This window comes from Electrophorus electricus, chromosome 2, assembly GCF_013358815.1.
Source record: "Electrophorus electricus isolate fEleEle1 chromosome 2, fEleEle1.pri, whole genome shotgun sequence".
NCBI lineage: Eukaryota > Metazoa > Chordata > Actinopteri > Gymnotiformes > Gymnotidae > Electrophorus > Electrophorus electricus.
The window spans coordinates 34,212,100-34,231,680 of NC_049536.1; the positions used below are offsets into that span (position 1 = coordinate 34,212,100).

The 19,581-nt window shown below is 45.4% G+C and overlaps 1 protein-coding gene across 2 annotated transcripts in view; it reads right to left on the reverse strand.

The window, feature by feature from the left end:
• Positions 1-4,243: 4,243 nt before the first annotated feature.
• kalrna (kalirin RhoGEF kinase a) overlaps positions 4,244-19,581 on the reverse strand; it is a 141,060-nt gene continuing 125,722 nt past the window's right edge. The window contains exons 37-60 of one of the 2 annotated variants that reach the window (XM_035536268.1): positions 15,916-15,999; positions 15,289-15,404; positions 15,140-15,206; positions 14,893-14,996; positions 14,710-14,779; positions 14,529-14,615; positions 14,311-14,403; positions 14,168-14,218; positions 13,946-14,023; positions 13,040-13,225; positions 12,769-12,940; positions 12,329-12,549; positions 11,398-11,639; positions 9,903-10,035; positions 9,334-9,396; positions 8,822-8,849; positions 8,469-8,631; positions 7,793-7,914; positions 7,469-7,600; positions 6,758-6,922; positions 6,546-6,624; positions 6,232-6,432; positions 5,997-6,135; positions 4,244-5,753 (exon numbers count right to left, since the gene is read on the reverse strand). In XM_035536268.1, coding sequence (XP_035392161.1) covers positions 5,208-5,753; positions 5,997-6,135; positions 6,232-6,432; positions 6,546-6,624; positions 6,758-6,922; positions 7,469-7,600; positions 7,793-7,914; positions 8,469-8,631; positions 8,822-8,849; positions 9,334-9,396; positions 9,903-10,035; positions 11,398-11,639; positions 12,329-12,549; positions 12,769-12,940; positions 13,040-13,225; positions 13,946-14,023; positions 14,168-14,218; positions 14,311-14,403; positions 14,529-14,615; positions 14,710-14,779; positions 14,893-14,996; positions 15,140-15,206; positions 15,289-15,404; positions 15,916-15,999 — 3,342 coding nt within the window. In that variant the 3' untranslated portion in view covers positions 4,244-5,207. The remainder of the gene's footprint in view (positions 5,754-5,996; positions 6,136-6,231; positions 6,433-6,545; positions 6,625-6,757; positions 6,923-7,468; positions 7,601-7,792; positions 7,915-8,468; positions 8,632-8,821; positions 8,850-9,333; positions 9,397-9,902; positions 10,036-11,397; positions 11,640-12,328; positions 12,550-12,768; positions 12,941-13,039; positions 13,226-13,945; positions 14,024-14,167; positions 14,219-14,310; positions 14,404-14,528; positions 14,616-14,709; positions 14,780-14,892; positions 14,997-15,139; positions 15,207-15,288; positions 15,405-15,915; positions 16,000-19,581) is intronic. The other variant, XM_035536272.1, reaches the window with a different exon arrangement.

Sequence of the window (19,581 nt, forward strand, 5' to 3'; positions counted from 1 at the left end):
GACTCACCTGGACGAAGGGAGGGGAAATTATGTTAAAATGCTATTTGTCGACAGTTCAGCATTTAACACTATCATCCCCTCCCTACTCACTACTAAGTTGGGGGATCTAGGACTGCATACATCCCTGTGCGACTGGACCTCCAACTTCCTAACAGACAGACCACAATCAGTACGGGTGGGCAACTGCACCTCATCCACCCTCATCCTCAGCACTGGAGCTCCTCAGGGTTGTGTCCTAAGCCCCCTGCTCTACTCACTGCACACCTACGACTGCACAGCCACTTCCAGCTCTAACATCATTGTCAAGTTTGCTGACGACACCGTTGTCACGGGCCTGATCTCGGACAACGACGAGAGGGCCTACCTGGAGGAGATTAAACACCTAGAAAACTGGTGCCAGGAAAATAATCTCCTCCTTAATGTCAGTAAGACAAAGGAGCTGATCGTGGATTGCAGCAAGAAGCAGGAGCGGCACTACCAACCTGTGAGGATCAGTGGAACCACGGTGGAGAGAGTAAATAGTTTCAGGTACCTTGGTGTTCACATCTCGCAGGACCTGTCCTGGTCCCGCCATACCAACTCCCTGGCAAAGAAAGCTCGTCAGCGTCTTTACCACCTCAGATGCCTAAGAGACTTCAGACTGCCCTCCAAAGTACTGCGGAACTTCTACACCTGCACTATCGAGAGCATCCTCACGGGGAACATCACAGTCTGGTTTGGGAATTGCACCAAGCAGGACAGACAAGCACTCCAAAGGGTAGTGCGTTCAGCAGAGCGCATCACTCACACGGAACTTCCTGACCTGCAGACCATCTACTACAAGCAGTGCCAGACCAAGGCCAGGAGAATTGTGAAGGACCCTACCCATCCCAACAATAGACTCTTCTCTCTGTTGAGGTCAGGGAGGCGCTTTCGCTCCCTGAAAACCAAGACAAAGAGGCTGAAGAGGAGCTTCTTCCCACAGGCCATTCGGGCCCTGAATCAGGGAAACTGATAAACTGTGGGGACCACCACCACCACCATGTAACATAACTATATATCTGTATATATATATTTATATTCAATTACCTTGTTACACAACAACTGTAGATATGTTATTATACGAAATGGATCTGTACATTCTGTAGATTGTGTACATATATACACAACCATATACATTGTACATTGTGTATATAATAATATACATATATTGTACATATATTGTTAATATATTTTGTACATACATAGAATATATATATTTATCTTGCATATATATATATATATTTCACATATAGAGAATATCTATATTTCTCTATGCACCCCTGTTTTCTTTTCCTCAGTTTGGACAGAGCACTCTCCACCATTTCACTGCGAGTTATACTGTGTATGACTATGTATGTGACGAATAAACCAAACTTGAAACTTGAAACTTGAAACTTGAAACTTGAACTAACCAAAGTTAGTTAATATAAAAGGAAATGTTAGAGCCAACCTCCTCTAAAAGACAAGATGCAAAAGATACATAAAACATCAGTTACAGGATTATTAAACACTAATCTGAACAGATGGGTCTCAGCCATTCTCTTAAATGTTCTCAGATCACCAAAAGTCCTCAGATTACTAGGAAAGGCATTCCGAAGCACCTTGTGCTTCAGTTCCAACCAATATGCCTCATGTTCGGAATCTCCCGTTGAATCAGATACTGTTGGATTAACTCCACTCTCTGTAAAGCAGACATACATTAAGAAAGGCCCCAGCTCTTTAACCATACTCCAAACATACTTTAATATGTTCTCTGAATATTTAGATATCTTCTTTTGAATAAAAATGAAATGAAATCTGCATATCTAAAGTGGTAAGGCAGTCTGCTTGTGAATGTACTTCTGGCACCACAAGTTTTTGGGGTTTGCTGGCCAACTTCACATATATTTAACTTTTGCACGTCCCCTCTTGGAACTATTCCTTGATTTAATAAATTCGACTTTGCAATCACATTATGTTTAGTTTTGTCCTATACCTGAATGCACCCTGTAGCTAGGAAAACTGTCACAAAAACACTACATAATCCAAGTCTAGGGAAGTGAACAAAGATAAACAAAGATAAACAAAAATAAATATAAATGTAAATACATAAAATACCAATAACTAAAAAATGAAGTCTAAGTCCACTGATGTTTGAACATTTGTGAACCTTTTAAAAATGTCTATATTTTATGCATAAACTTGAATTAAAATAAAATCAGATTTTCAAACAAACCATAAAAGTAGACAAAGAGAACCCAATTAAACAAATTAGATAAAATATTATACTTGGTAATTCATTTATTGAGCACAATTGATCGAATATTACATATCTCTAAGTGGCAAAAGTATGTGAACCTCTAGAATTAGCTGTTAATTTGAAAGTGAAATAAGAGTCAGGTGTTTTCAGTCCATGGGAAACCAATGACACGTGAATGGATGCCCTGTTTTACCTAAACAACAGCGATCTGTCAAAGACTGATCTTCACCACACATTTGTGGAAGTGCATAATGGCACAAACATAGGACGACTTCAGCAAAAGAGCTGTTGATGCTCATCAGGTGAGAAAAGATTGCAAAACCATTTTGAAATGGTCCAAACACAGGCAGCCAGTCCACCTCCTCAAGAGCAAGGTGTGTCACCGTCCGCGAGGTCGCGGAGGAACCAACTAAAGGCTCGCTCACGTTGGCTAATGTTAACGTTCATGGATTCACCTTCAGGAGAACATGGATCAGCAGTGGTGTGCATGGCAGCATGGCACAGAGAAGGCTGCTGTTCTCCAAAAACAACTCCGTTGCCTGTCTGCAGTTTGCTAAAGATTCCCAGGACAAGACTATTGGAAAGATGCTTTCCGACCAGATGAGACCAACATTGTTCTTTTTAGGTTAAAATCAGAAGCTCTATCTTTGGAGAAACCTTATCCCCTCTGTGAAACACGGTGGTTGTGGTGGTTGGGCCTGTTTGCTGCTCGATTGATTGAACAATGAATTTAAAATTATACAACTGAAGAAATTACATGACATCTGTCTCTGAACTAAATTTCAGGAGTAATTTCAGAACATTTGTTTCAGTTGGCTTGCTTTATTTACTTTTAGGACTTCTATGAAAAATCTTTAGGTCATATTTGCAGAAATATAGAGAATTCCAGAGACAGACACTGTACAACAATTATGCATTATAATATGACTATTAGGACTATTCAAATAGAAATGACTATTAAAAGACAACTGAAAGGTTTTTTTTTTATTATCTATAAACGAGCACTGTTTATTAAACATCCAGTAACAAACAAACAGCCCATATGATTCACGAAAGAACATTTCCGTATGCAAACTGCACACACAGAGTTATGTACAAGACTATTAACATGGCTAGAATGACAAAGACAGGACTTTGCTGTTTGCAGAATACTATTAAAGAAAAATAGAGACCCTTGTGCTACAAAGCAAACATGACGTACTAGCAGATGCTGGGCGTAGCAGTGGAGTGTCACACCACGTAGCGTGTAGCGAGCTCACTTTGAATTAAACATGAAATACTGAGTAGATTACAAATCTCATCATGCTGTTATGGCATTCTTTACGATGATGCGTCCTGTCAAGGTAAATGTATTGCATCTCTCTGTGATCCTCAACAAAACTAAGGATGGTGGGATATAAGAAACCTGATAAATTGGCTTAGGTTGTACTTTTTTCCTGTTTCATGTAAAGTTCTCCCAGAATTATAGTTTGTGTTTTCAAAGGCTCACCTGACCTGTTCATGATTGGCAGTCACACTCTCAATATTTAAATCTGACTTACCTGACCTGTTCATGATTGGCGGTCACACTGTCAATATTTAAATCTCACTCACCTGTCCTGTTCATGATTGGCAGTCCCACTGTTTTTAATATTTAAATCTGATAATGAATAGGCTATCCTCAATCCTGAGAATTCAATGAAGGTAATAGTATCTTTGAAAATGTACAGAACGAGTACAAATAATTTGTTCATGTAAGTAATTATATACAGTTACATGTATTAAACAATGCTGATTGGCTGAAGTAGGTGTTTGCACTGAAACGTTCTGAAGCGATTATGAGGGTACATATACTTTAGTTTTGTGCTGAAATAAGGGTTACCTTCCGAGGAAATGTCTCTGCTCTCAAACATGTATCTGCCCATTTCTATAATAACACCACACAAAAACAGCATAAAAAAAGGAAAACGTGAAAAATCTTAAAGTAAACAACAAAAAACATAAAACGGTTATAAATGTAAAAAATACAAACTCACAGTTAAATTATATAAACATGGTAGAAAGAGAATAAATATATTTAAGGCTTAGGGTTCCTTCTGCTGTTCTCTAACACTGATGTGGGTTGGAATAAGCAACGTCTAATCAGGCTAGACAGAGCAGTATTCAAAAAAATCTAAATGTCTTTCATTTTCAAATATAACAAACAGGAATGAATACTTCAACTCTAAAATAATTCAACACATGTCACTTCCTGTTCAAAGGCATCACAAAAGGATTCAAAATCCCTTAACTCAGATATGAGTGGAACCACTGAATAATTTACTACTAGAAACTAAAGCCATGACCTATCGTAAAAGTGTGTATGACGTGTAAACCCAGGGCATAAGCTAGAACCGGAATGGCTGTGCTGAAAATTCAAACCGTTTAATATCCTATACATTTCCATTACTGTCATATTAAACTTGTAAAAATATCTGCTGCCCTATATCTACAGACAATGCATTTTCTAAAAAAAAACAAAAAAACAAAAAAACAGTGCTAAATATCTTTTCAGGAAGTACAGAAGAATGGCAAACCACATTCTAGATTCCTGTACATTCAAAGGTTAAACTAAATTGTATTCACGCTCTGTTGCTAACACTGAGAGCGCATACCCGCCACGCTGCTCCTTTTATTAGGACAGTTCTGTAATTCATCAGTGTACAGACCTTATTTCAGAAGTATACCAGGGCTTCCCAGCACAGGGCCTTGTGTCTTTTAGCTTAGATTCCAGAAGATTGGAAAAATGGCAAGCTCTCTGTGAAATTCCAGTGTCAGATTCCCAGGAGCAGGGAATCCCTGTTACACATCTGAAAAACTATGCAAACTCGTGCGTTTGTGTGCAGTACAGCACATTTTGAAATGACATTCTACAATGCATGTGGCCCTGTGGCTAGCATGTTTCTTCGCGTGGAGAAGGTGCCCACTCTCATATGGTGTGCCCCATGCTGCTAGAGACCAAGCCCTTAATGTTGGTGACGGGCCGAACATCGTGCAGCTGTTTGCGCCTGTCGATGAAAGAGGCCAGCCTGGCTGTGTCCAGCGGCGTTTTGGAGTAGTCGGCGCTGTGCGTGCCCACCCACGGGTGCTGCAGGCACGTGGACGAGCTCGGCCGCCTCCTGGGGTCCAGGCTCAGTGCCGACACGACGAAGTCCCTCGCCGCCTGGCTCACGCCATGGAAGTACTCATCCGGGAAACAGAAGTCCAGCTTGCAGACATTGACGCACGTCTCCTCCAGGCTCTCATCCAGGAATGGGGAGACGCCGCTGAGCATGACGTAGGCAAGGACTCCCACGCTCCACACGTCCGTGGACAGGGACACTGGCATTCCCTGGATCAGCTCTGGAGCAGCGAACTCGGGGTTCCCCAGAAGGAGGTGCACGTACCGGTGGCCCGAGATCAGCACTGCATCACCGAAGTCTATCAGCTTCACACAGGGCGCAGGCTTGTGGAGGTCAACCATCAGGTTTTCAGGCTAGAAGACAGAAATGTGTATCGGAGAACGAACCAAAAAAAGAGAGAGAGAGAGAGAGAGAGAGAGCACTTGTGAACCCCTTGTGAAAGACCTGTAAAACTGTGATATTTATGTACTAAAACAGAATTATAGATAGTGTGATATAATTTAGTGGAGTTTCACACACAGATCATACATGGTTTTATTAAAGATTCCGATTTCATCCAAGAAAAAGGGCATGAATGAAATATTTTGAGATGTCACCTTCAGGTCCAGGTGAGCAACTTTGCAGGTGTGCAGGCTCTGCAACGCCTCCAGCGTGTCCTTGATGAAATAGGCTACCTTTTCTTCCATCAGCTCGTCATGGGCTACCAGGTAGTCCAGCAGACGCCCACCCTCCAGCCTGGACACACGCACCCAACAAGCACTTTTAACTGCGGGGGAGGATGTGTTCAGGGCAAGTATTGGGTTTGGAGGTGTCTGGGCGCGTCAGACGTACAGCTCTAGGACGAGAATGTACGCGGTCGGCGATTCGTAGGTGTCGGCCAGCGCCACCAGCTGAGGGTTCTGGACGTGTTTCAGGAGATCAGCCTCGTGTGCCACCTGCTCTTTTTTCTGCATCTTCTTGTTGACGAACTTCGCCGCCACCTCCTTCTTACAGGCCTTCTGCAGACACTTCCTCACCACAGAGAAACGGCCCCTGAAATCAGAGATGGAGAGACAGGGAGATGGAGAGATTGCTGGTAAACAGTGTCTAAAACCATTTCAGACCTCAGATATCGTAAGACGAAGCAGCACAGTGCGACACTCTACCTTCCGATTTCACAGATTTCTGTAAACAGTGACTCGAAGTTGTCTTTCCACTGTATTCCAGTTCCATCGTAAGTGGACACTGTGGACAGCCACATTTGTGGAAAGGTCAGGTATCAAGTTGAAAACATCACATCGCAAATGCTCCCAATAGTGCCTTTGAAACAACTGCTTCATCAGCTCATGTTGGAGAGACATGCGTGTGCAGCACCAACCACAGCTGGGCAGTGTGACCATGTTGGAGGGTTCGCTGGGGGCGCTGGTGCCCCACGGATTGCTGGCGCGGACTCGAAACTGGTAGTGCCCACCCGGAATTAGATCCTCAATCTTCACACACACATCTGCTGTAGAGACAACCGACTGCTGCCACACCAGGGAGTCTGCAAAGGCACATGTACACACACACACACACACACACACACACACACACACACACACACACACACACACACACTTTTTTAGCATAATATACATACTGTACATTGGAAGGAATCTTAAATGATCAGTTTGAATGATTTTGCTCCTCAAACAATTTGGACATCTTAAACAGCTAATTATAGAAAATACGGCCCCATACTGCATGGTCCTGTTAGACTGAGGGGTGGCGTAGCATGCTTGTGTAGAAATGATGAGCGCTTTAGCATACTGTGCCAGGAAAAACTCTCAGCTTCCACCTCCCTGAGCGCACTACACAGAGAGAGAGAGAGAGAGCTACACTCTGATGAGTCCGTCGTGGAAGGCGAAGTCTCTCCTGCCTTAACCGCGTGGCCCACGGCGTGTACACTCACCACTTCACCTCTCCAAAACCTTTGCCTTCACCATCAGCGTAAGACTCCCTGATCCACGAGGCAGCTTTAAGCTCACCCACTCCTCACTCCGCACATGAGGGTGTGAGGTGAATGTTGTGCAGATGTTGGGCACGTTACCCTCTTGTCTGTACTCCACGGTGTAGCTGGTTATGGCGCAGTTTCCCGAGCTGGCAGGGGGACCCCAGTGCACCACCACCGCCATACTGCTAGCCTCCTGGGCCACTGGCCGTACCGGCGCTGCTGGTACACCTTCCGAAGACAGAGCAGACCAAGAGCGATAAGCTGACGCCTCCTTTATTAACCAGCGCCGAACCCCGCCAGGAAAATGTTGGAATGACATACGTCACTTACTGGTTGGTGTAAAAATGCTGCCCAACCCCATTTTTTGGACCAGGTAAGCTTGAGCAGGTTCGTAGGGTGGAGAGCGAGCTGGCGCCTCACCTTGCACTTTAATGGATGCGGAGGACGAGGCCGTTCCGTGGTCGTTGACGGCGACGCACGTGTAGATGCCAGTGTCCTGGGGCATCAGGTTACAGATCTTCAGCAAAATATCACCAGTTTCCCTGGAAACAGATCAGCCACAACACATGTGGAACCACTGCATTAAAAACAAACAAACCAAGCAACCAAACAAACAAACAAACACTAGAAGTTGGTTTTTTGTTTTTTTTTACACAAACAATACATTTTTTTGGTTCCTTGAGCACTGAGCATTTATACCCCCACCCCCCCAAAAAAACATTTAAGCAAACTTGCAGTCCTTATAAAGTCTTATTGGAATCACCAGTGACCTGAGTTACTGACATAAAACACTTTAATTGTAATAAAAACAGTAAGAGAACCGGTGATTGGTTGAAGTATTTGATATGATCCACTCATGAATAATGTTGAAACTCTATGTTCAAAGCATCTGTATTGTAATATGCAGTGGAAATGGCTTCCTTTATGTAAAAGTATGATTCAGGCTCGTCTTTAGTAAACTCAACATTTTGATTCATTCCATGGAGACTATAAGGTCCTGTTAAAGATGGAATTTGAATAGATGGTAGTCTTCTTTATGAGCTTCTCAATACAGAAGCACCTCATTGGCTGCCCCCAGTGGTGGCTGTGTGAATACCTGATGTTGATGGTAAAGCGGTTGTTGTTGACGAGTAGACTCTGATCTGGGCCCTTCAGCGTCACTGTGGGTTTGGGGCGACCACACACTTTACAGCACAGGACCACGGTTTCCCCCAGCGCACACGTCACATCCGCCAGCGCAATCAGGAACTCTGGAGCCACTTCACACCACAAGCAAACTAAGATGCCCTATATATCTATATCACTCATTCACTATTAAATCTGACTACCCTAGAAAAATGATGAAGACATTAATACTACAAAAATGGACATTTTACATGGTTAATATGAACAGAAAACAAGGGTTAGGACACATGGGCTCATATCATAATCAAAATCACACAAGCTTACCTTCTTGGATAAAATTGGGGTTCATTAACTGTGAAATAGAAAAATAAGCATTATGAAAGAGTAATGGCATCACCACGAAGATCTCCGCAAAGTGACAAACAAACTATACACTCTTGGCAGGAGGAAGTGTGTGTGTGTGTGTGTGTGTGTGTGTGTGTGTGAATGTGTGTGTGAGAGAGAGAGAACATGCTTATCCAATGAGTTCGTTCACATTACTATATTCCATTTGAAATTCACTACAACCACCCACTAGGTGGCGATCATGAGACATGTTTATATTCACTATACAACGATTTGCCATATACTTACATTATTCATTTCCACATTTCCAATTTTTTTCAACCCTTTTACAGTCATATAATACTTTTTTTTCCCTTTGACATATTTATGTTGATTACTCATCAAGGATTATTTTCAGTTGAGGTTTCGCTCCTCGCTCGTATGAAAACAGAATACAGTCACAGGTTACGGCTACGCCCTATCTGAAGACAGTGTGCATTAAGGGTGTCTACCTCCATGCTAGTTTTGGGGTCTAGTTCGTCCTCACACTCTGATTCCTCTGAGCTGTGAGACTCCTGCGGTTCACGGAGAGAGAGAGAGCAGAGTTAGGCAGCCCACAGCGCCGCCTCGGGTGCGTGTTACAGGGGTCACAAAGCCATTTCTCTGGCAATTACAGCAATAAGTTAGTCATTAACTTTGCGAATAATGGTTAACGCAGGCTGCAAGATAGGGGAAGTACAGACTAAAAACATTATCGGTAATTTTGTTAATATTTTAGATTAAATAGCCTATTATTGCTATTTATATTATAATGAACTGGATTTCAACAAGACAAATAAGACATGCTGCACTTTAAGCCTTTAGCTTTTTAAAGTGTTTTTTTTTTTTAAATAATGAAATCAGTTTATGCACCAGTGTCCGTCATGCTTTCAGCGAGCAAACCAAAATTCTCTAAGCATTCGGCCAGCGCGTGCTCGTGTTCTCATTTTACACACAGGTGATGGTGCGCGCACACACGAACACGCACGCACACTCACAGACACACGTACTTCCCGTGGGCCAAACACACCCTCTTACTCACTTTCACATTGACCTTGCTGCTGAGAATGTCCTTAGGCTTACGTGATCCATTCTCGAGCTTTGGCTCACTTTTCCCCGCGCCCTCCTTCTCAGCGCGCTTGCGGGCGCGGAGCGTGTTCCACGAGAGCGACTTCCTGTTGTGTCAAAACACGACCCAGTCAAACCTCCCTCGTAGCGCGAGCACAAGGGCAGGGAAACACTCAAGATCTACCGGAGACGCCACCGAGAGACCGACAGAAAGACGGGCACGACCACCACACATATCGGCCACACGGACCGTGTTAGCCTGCATCCATAACATAACCAGCGGATATGTTTCTGGCTTTTTCTTGTTGGTCATAACTCAAAACAAAGAGAATGAACACGTGTGACAATTTGGGGTTTAATCAGAGGGCTTCCAGACCCACACAGGCCTCGTTACCGATGCCGTAGCTGCGCGTTCTTACACCACGGTGGACACGGCGGCTTGTGACCAACCTCTACCGTCACGGACCAGCGGGGTTAGTACAAACACAAATAAAGAGACTACACACTACAGGCTTAAAACAAAGCACAAACAAAAGTAGCAAAATAAAGTAAAAAATCATAGTTCCGAGACGCGCCAGTTTGGGCAGGTAATTTATCATTTATAAAAGGGTCTTAGTTCAAAAATGTTATCAACAGACCAATTTTTCTTTTGCTTTTTGAGATTGGGGTTTATGACTTGCTGTGAAAAGAAATTTTGCTTTATTAATCTTTCCTGCTAGGAAAAGCAAGATAAATTGACTTGTTAAGTCATGCTCATGTCAAAATTTTATTTTACATATTTAAAATAATACATTTAGAACTATTAGTTAACTACAATGATGAACATTGCAACTATCATCGTATTGCACAAACCTGACTTCAGTAATAAGAGTTCTCTTAAATAGTGCAAAAGACTTTTTACAGGAATGTACTGAAGGGAGTAAACAACAAAAAAGTATTTACAGTAACCGGGCAACATGTGATTAAGGGAAAACACAACAAAGACGAACAGAACTGAATGAAACATTTGAAAAATAAGATTAAAACAACATAATCTGTACAAAATTGCCATAGACAATAACAGAAACTTTCTCCATCAGGAGAAACTATTCAAAGTCCATCAGATGGCCTATATTATCATTTTTAATCTAAAAAAAAAAAAACCCAAAAAAACAAAAACCAAAGAAACAACAAAAACACGGTGTTAGAAACAGAAATAAGAGTCCAGACGTATCAGTTTCCACATTGATGTAAGACTTTGTCTTCTGTCTAAAGCAAAACAATGCTTTTCTACAGTCCTTTCATCAAATCACGTTTTAATTGATCACAAACAAACAAACAAAAATACACCCAAAACCAAACATCTCCCCAAGGAGAAGGTCCAACATATCCAGGTTAGTTCCAACAAAATGGGAGGGGCATTCACAAAGGGGTAGAGTCTTGGTTTAACCATCCAATCAGAGCTCCAGTTAGTGCTGATTGACACTTACTTGATATTTGAGTCAGCAGCAGTGTCTGTGATGGTTTTACTGAGTGGGCCGAGGATGTTGCCCGGCACCCAGCCCTCGGCGGCAGGGGATTGGCTGTTGGCTGGGCGGTACACCAGGTACATGTTTTGCTGATTGGTTGCGAGCACCTGCACTATCTCGCCCTGCATGACACAGATCTCATTCTCCTTCAGTGCACTGTAGTCCTGAGTCACCGTCATGGAGGATGACACGCCGTTACAGCCCTAAAACGAAGACAGACAGACACACACACACACACACACACACACACACACACACACAGACACAGACACATACACCAATCACAGAAAGAACACATACACAGAAAAAAACATATACATCAGACACTCAAAATATCAACCATGTACACATTCAGATCTTTGATTATTGACAGAGTGTGAAATACGATATCACAGGGTTATGAAACAGTGAGTTAGTGGATTACATCACGCTAAAAACATGGAAGGAATGCAGCAGTATTTCAGACCTGCATGAGTTCCTCATTAAAACAATGGGAACCAGTGGGATGTAAGAAAAGCACCACGCCCTCCCAATGACCTCTCACAGAGCCTCAGCAAAATCATCCAGAAGATATGGTTATAAGATCCTGCTGCTGCCAGCAGCGCTGGTTTCAGCTTTGCTGGAGTACTGTGATGTGAGCATGAGCAGCTGATGACGACAGCGTCGTCGACACGTGTGAGATTCAGCACAGTCCACATTCCACCCAACCACATTCCAGCCTCAGCTCATAGAGTAACAGTGTCCAGAACGCAACAGTCACTGAATTCCACTCAAAAACCCCCTAGTTGTTAATTTCTAAACAGTGGTTAAAGGAATTGCGCCTCAGCGCAAGGACAGGCGTGTAGGGGGATTGCCGTGGCCACGGAAACGGAGGGTTTGGATGCACACTCACCTTGGAGCTCTCGTGTTTGTGAGGCTCAAGGCAGGGGTTGCCGTTGGAGGTAGGAAGCTTCAGCGGGGTGGAGGCACGGCCGGACAGAGGGGCTTTCTCTGGGCTGCCCAGGGCTGCTGAGCTGGGTCTGGCCTGCCCACTGCGCCCCCCGCTGGACGAGTTGCGTGTGAGCGAGTGGGAGGTGCCCTTTTCCTTCTGATACTCGATGGGGGATTGAAGAGCTAAGGAGGGACAGACACACACACACACACACACACACACACACACACGGCAAAATAAACCTACAGCACTACAGCCTTCATGCCCAAAATACACCTGAACATGGAGTGGTAAAAAGAAAAGATGTACCTGAAGGGGAAACTTGCATAAATGCACACCAGCGGAGCCACACACATACACACACAGCAGCAAACGGAGCACCAGTGTATGAGTCTGCTCACCTGAGAGGAAGTTGCTTTGGGCGTCCAGCAGCTCGGTGATGTGGTGCACCCACACCTGTTTAACGTCTGTGTTAGCCGCCTGCAGTGTGAACCGCTCGGCCGAGCCACGACTCGTCAGCACGAACTTACATGGGTCATTATCCACGTGCTCTTCTAGAGCCAGGTAGCTTACCTAGAGCAAACACGCGCGCACATGACTCAAAATGACATGACGCAACATTAAACAGACACTTTGCTTTCGTTACTAACTCGGGAACGCGGCCAAGTTTACCTTGATGCTTTTCTTGAACTGGTAGCCCGGCGTGGAGGAACCTTTGCGTAGAAGTTCACTGAAGATGACGATCTGCTCAAAGAGGAAGACTCTGCGCTCTTTGCTACGAGACAGGACGCCCGAGTCCTGCTCTGTCACGAAGAACGTCTCCTGCTGCAGCAGTTTACCCTGACTCGTCAGCTTTCCCTGAAAACACACACACACACACACGACACAGAGTTCTTACTATGACCATGTTCTTAACATATGCAATAGTGAAATGTATTTTTCTATATTTGTGTTTTTATGAACTAATACCTCAGATAGAAAGTATGTTCCTGCTTGTGTGTGTGTGTGCGCGTGTGTGTCTCTGCATCCAATTGCTTGTCTAGCTGTCAACACAGGAGTATTATGGACCAACTGTGTCAACACTGCTATATAAACGTCATCACCGACTGAGGGTTACACGGAGATATAAAGCACATGTGATGGCAGCCGGTATGGAGGAATGTTCTTATCACAGTCCTCTCCATTACTGACACGAGGCAAGGCATGAAAAGTCAGACAGGCAGGTGACCGACACGAGCCTCACACAGTGTGCTGAGAACATACAGACGGTGTCGCTGACTCAGTAAGGCCACTGTTGTACAGGGGTCCTGAACCATATCATGGATACTGAATAAAGTGGATATGAAACTTTTAAAACATTTGACTGGGATTTGCCATATGAACCTTTTACTATCAGACCGAACGCATGTCACTGCTCATCTGCGTGTGTGTTTGTGAATGTGTGTGTGAGAGAGTGTGTGTGGGATGTAATGGATCAGAGGCAAGCTATGGGTCTAAAAGAGCGTTCTTCGAAAGTGAAGGACCAGTACTTCCACATTGTGCCAGTTAGAAGCCTGACAGGTTCCCAGTGCCGAGTACCTCGTAGCCTTGTAGTCTGCCAAGGTTCATCATATCATTGCAGAGTTTAGGGACCTGCGACATCAGATCAACCGCTTTCTAGAAACCAGAATTAGGAACCTGGTGAGCATCACTAAAAATGATCAGTGCAGAAAATAATTTGTTACAGGTTGACATACAGCATGCAGTGTGTTACAGGTTGACGTACAGTGTGGTGGTGAATTACTAAGAATACCATCTCACCTGAATGCCCTGACAGTCGAGTCCCGCCTTGCTGCTGAACTTCAGGAAGTCCTTAAAGTTTGAAAGACAATGCAAATGAGCCAAGAGTACTTTAGGTGTTAATTAAACACGACTCTATTTTTTAACAGGGACAAATGTTTAACCTTCAATAAGAGTTGATATTTTGTAATCCTCTGAATTGGTTTGATGAGAAAGTCACTTATACTCAGTCTCGAGTTTATTTCCTGCTGAACTGCCTGAAGTTTAAACAGAATCAGATTAGCATCAGATTAGTCATCCAAAAGACACAACGTGGTCAGATCTCAGCCTCGTTCATTAATTTATTACAGGAAAAAACAAAAAAAACGGAAGCGTAATTCACCTCAAAGTAGGAGTCGTATTCGGCCACTATGAATTCAGACTTGGGTTTGTTCTGGCAGTAAACCACATACATGTGCAGCCTCCGCTCCTGTGAGGAAAACACAACAGCAGTCACAGCACCAGCTGACACACGCGTAGCATGGCAGGCTGAAACCGAGCCCTGCCCTGCTGGCTTCACGTACGTGCTTGATGAAGAGCTCTGGCAGTTTCTCATGCTCTCCGAGACATTTTTCCAGTTCTCCTACGAAGAAACTGCAAAAAGAAACAAGTGTGTTTTACTGAAGGCTGTGCGGCAGGTCCAGAAAGGGTGAACCGGGGGTGAAACTGCAGATGTGGGAAACAGGTTGGACTCTTGATGGACTCACTCTCTGTGCCAATCATAGATCTGATGAATGTTGCCAAAGACAATTTTGTCTTTTCCCTTCATGTCTTCGGGTACTCCTTTTTCCTCAATCTTCTTCATGAAACCCTATAAAGACCAGAACAAAACACACTCGGTGTGCCCTTTTTGCCTGGTGTTAGTGAGCCTCTCTGTTAAAACCCAAGCGCTGCATGTGTGACCTGCAAAATGCAGAGGGGCTGTGGTCTGCTGGTTCAGGAACACTCGCTTACCTCTACAACGATGCCCAAGTCCTTCACGTAGTCTTTCTCTGTCTGTATCAGCTCATTCAGGACAAACCTGGGACATGGAAAGATTCCCATTAAAACACGAGAACTGCTCATGGGAGCACCGGGAGGCTACACGGATCGGCGGGTCTCACATGCGTCCGCGGAGTGCCTTGGCTTTCTGCTCCAGCTCAGGGTTCCGGGGCTGCACGGGGCTCGGCTCCGCTGGGATCGCAGGGCTGAAACTAGGGTATGGTCCTCCTTCCAGCGTCTACAACATCGGCATGGAAACAAGGACATCAGGCTCAGAGCTTCTACAACAAGGGACGACACTCAACCGCCCACGACAGAGGAAGACGTGTGGAAAACGCTCACCGATTTGTACATGAACCAGTCATGCCTGACGCTTTTTGTTTGCTGACACTCTTTGAGTGAAAAAATATCTAAACTCTTGTAGATTTTTGCCTAATGTAGAGCCACGTTGCCAGCTAATGCTTCAGAATATGATACGAAACCCAAGACGATCATTTACTGAAGTGAGATGTTCATATCCTCGCATATAAATCTAAATACATTCAAAACACAGAAGCTTAAAGCATGGGAGGTCGGGCCATGGGGAGTTACGGATGTCTACTGTTAGTGATTGGGAGAAAGCAGGATGAAGAAACACAAATGGAACAAGAAAAGATGAAACCAGAAGAGGGTTAGTGGACAAGAGGGATGTGGCATGTCATGGAGGCTGCTCAAAACCGGTCCACGGTCCACTCCTCCCAAGCACTTACCATCTTGGTTTTGACCAGTTTCTCTATAGCACTGACCAGCTCAGCGGCGCTGGGGACCTCGGCTGACCCCTGCAACGCGGCCGACTGCAAGGCACAGGGGGGAAAGAGCAAAGAAAGTGCCAGTGAGCGCAGAGAGAGACAAAGAGACAGAGAGACGGGGGACAGGGGGACGGGGAGACAGGGGGACAGAGAGACAGGGACAGAGAGACAGAGACAGGGGGACAGAGAGACAGGGGGACAGAGACAAAGACAGAGAGACAGACGGGGACGGGGAGACAGAGAGACAGGGGGACAGAGAGACAGAGACAGAGGGACAGGGGGACAGAGAGACAGAGACAGAGGGACAGGGGGACAGAGACAGAGAGACGGGGACAGAGACAGAAACAGAGAGACGGGGACAGAGACAGAAACAGAGAGACAGGGGGACAGAGAGACAGAGAGACAGAGAGACGGGGGACAGAGAGACGGGGGGACAGAGGGACAGAGAGACAGGGGGACAGAGAGACAGAGATGGGGACAGAGGGACAGGGAGACAGGGGGACAAGGGGACAAGGGGACAGAGACAGAGAGACAGGGGGACAGAGAGACAGAGACAGGGGGACAGAGAGACAGGGAGACAGAGACAGAGGGACGGGGACAGAGACAGAGAGACAGGGGGACAGAGAGACAGGGGGACAGAGGGACAGGGGGACAGAGGGACAGGGAGACAGAGGGACAGGGAGACAGAGGGACAGGGAGACAGAGAGACAGAGGGACAGAGAGACAGGGAGACAGACAGAGGGACGGGGACAGAGAGACAGGGAGACAGACAGAGGGACGGGGACAGAGACAGAGACAGGGGGACAGAAAGACAGGGAGACAGAGAGACAGGGAGACAGGGACAGGGAGACAGAGAGACAGGGGGACAGGGAGACAGGGGGACAGGGAGACAGGGGGACAGGGGGACAGAGGGACGGGGGGACAGAGGGAGAGAGGGACAGAGAGACAGGGAGACAGAGGGACAGGGGGACAGGGGAACAGAGAGACAGGGACAGGGAGACAGAGAGACAGAGGGACAGAGAGACAGAGGGACAGAGAGACAGGGAGACAGAGGGACAGAGGGACAGAGAGACAGAGGGACAGAGAGACAGAGAGACAGAGAGACAGAGACAGGGAGACAGAGATAGGGGGACAGAGATAGGGGGACAGAGATAGGGGGACAGAGAGACGGGACAGGGGGACAGAGAGACAGGGGGACGGAGAGACAGGGGGACGGAGAGACAGAGGGACGGAGACAGGGAGACAGAGGGACAGGGAGACAGAGGGACAGGGAGACAGGGGGACAGGGAGATAGAGGGACAGGGAGATAGAGGGACAGGGAGATAGAGGGACAGGGAGATAGAGGGACAGGGAGACAGAGGGTTAATGACCAAGTGCTCTGGCCCTGAGTGAGTCTCAAATGGGTTCACTCTGGTAGAACAGAAGGTGGTGATTTCAGGAGACCAGCTGGCGACACATCGGACGGCTTTTGGTCCATTTCTCTCTCGGGTGTCTCAGCTCAGCGTTCTTTGTCCCTGTGGACAACCGCATGGTGTTGCTCCCCCCCCAATCCCTTCAAAATTTGAGGTTCATTCAAAATCACATCACGTACCTGTTAGAAGTGTCCTGAACACTTTCTTGACGTTGAACCAGTTTGGATCAATATATTCTAAATTTCTTAGTTTTTTTTTTCACTACTAATGTAATTGTTTTGCAAAGAATATGTCACAAAAGTAATCAGATGAATTTATCCAACTTTGCGTGATAAATAATTTGTCAGTGTTAATGATCTTAAACATATCTTTGAATTAAATAAGTCGATTTTAAAATGATCTGTGCTCGCATGATCAACATATTCCTGTTGTGGGGTTTATTTTTGTCAGCAACACCCTCTCTGTCGGTATTTGTTTTAGTTACTGTTACTAGTTAGCTTGTTCTGTGATTAGCCACATACGGTGTGTTATTGCTTAATTTTCATTCATCCATATCAAAGTCAGAGCTGCTGGAGGAAACAGAGCTTTGTACCAGCTATGGCTGCGAGGGAAACCACGTGCTGAATTCGGCTCACACTCACATGGCCCAATGACTCTGTTCAAAGTTACCTACATCAGATTCCACCTCACATACCCTTCAGCAAATACACACATCAGTGACGTAGCAACCATGCGACCCAGAGATTGAATGCAGATCTCCAAAAGGCAAAACAAACAGCTAAAAACATTTGGGGGCAGTGGGAGGGGGTAGTTTTATTTAATTATTCATTATTTAATTGATGTAAAAATCAGACATGCCTAGAAAACATCTAAAAATATGTGAGACTAGCTGAACTTCCCCTTTAAGGTAGAGTGCTGGCTTATGACTAACAGGAGGTTTGGTCAGTGGAAGTGTGTGAGTGGTGAGGGTCACGTGAGGCTACAGTACAAGCATCAATGGGCGACGTACATACAAACAGGCAACGCAGGGGAGAAGTAGATTTTCATGGGAACATTACATGTAAAGCTACAGGCCACATAAGGGAGGATGTTTGTTTCCCAATTGGTAATAATTTAGCCCGAGTGTGTATAAAGACTGTATTGAGTGTGCGTAAAGACTGTATTGAGTGTGCGTAAAGACTGTATTGAGTGTGCGTAAAGACTGTATTGAGTGTGCGTAAATACTGTATTGAGTGTGCGTAAATACTGTATTGAGTGTGTGTAAAGACTATTGAGTGTGTATAAAGACTGTATTGAGTGTGTGTAAAGACTATTGAGTGTGTGTAAAGACTGTATTGAGTGTGTGTAAAGACTGTATTGAGTGTGTGTAAAGACTGTATTGAGTGTGTAAAGACTGTATTGAGTGTGTAAAGACTGTATTGAGTGTGTATAAAGACTGTATTGAGTGTGTATAAAGACTGTATTGAGTGTGTATAAAGACTGTATTGAGTGTGTAAAGACTGTATTGAGTGTATTAAACTGTCAACAGGACTGTAAGGCAGAGAGGCTTCACACAGTGTCACAGACATTGCAAAATTAGGGAGGTGCGTGTGTGTGTGTGTGTGTGTGTGTGTCCGCATGTGTGTGTCCCCGCACGTGTGTGTGTGTGTGTGTCCCCGCACGTGTGTGTGTGTGTGTGTCCGCACGTGTGTGTGTGTGTGTCCGCACGTGTGTGTGTCCGCACGTGTGTGTGTGTGTCCGCACGTGTGTGTGTGTCCGTGTCCGCACGTGTGTGTGTGTGTCCGTGTCCGCACGTGTGTGTGTGTGTGTGTGTGTGTGTCCGCACGTGTGTGTGTGTGTGTGTGTCCGCACGTGTGTGTGTGCGCGTGTGTGTCCGCACGTGTGTGTGTGTGTGTCCACACGTCTGTGTGTGTGTGTCCGCACGTCTGTGTGTGTGTGTCCGCACGTGTGTGTGTGTGTCCGCACGTGTGTGTGTGTGTCCGCACGTGTGTGTGTGTGTCTGCACGTGTCTGTGTGTGTGTGTGTGTCCGCACATGTGTGTGTGAGTGTGTGTGTGTGTGTGTGTGTGTGTGTCCGCACGTATGTGCGTGCGTGTGCGCGCGTGCACGAGCACACACTGTAGGAGACTCCCAGGAAAAAGATATGGATTTATGGGAGTGTGGGAATGTATGGGAATGTGTGTGTCTTTGTGAGGACCGACATCCCCATTCTGATA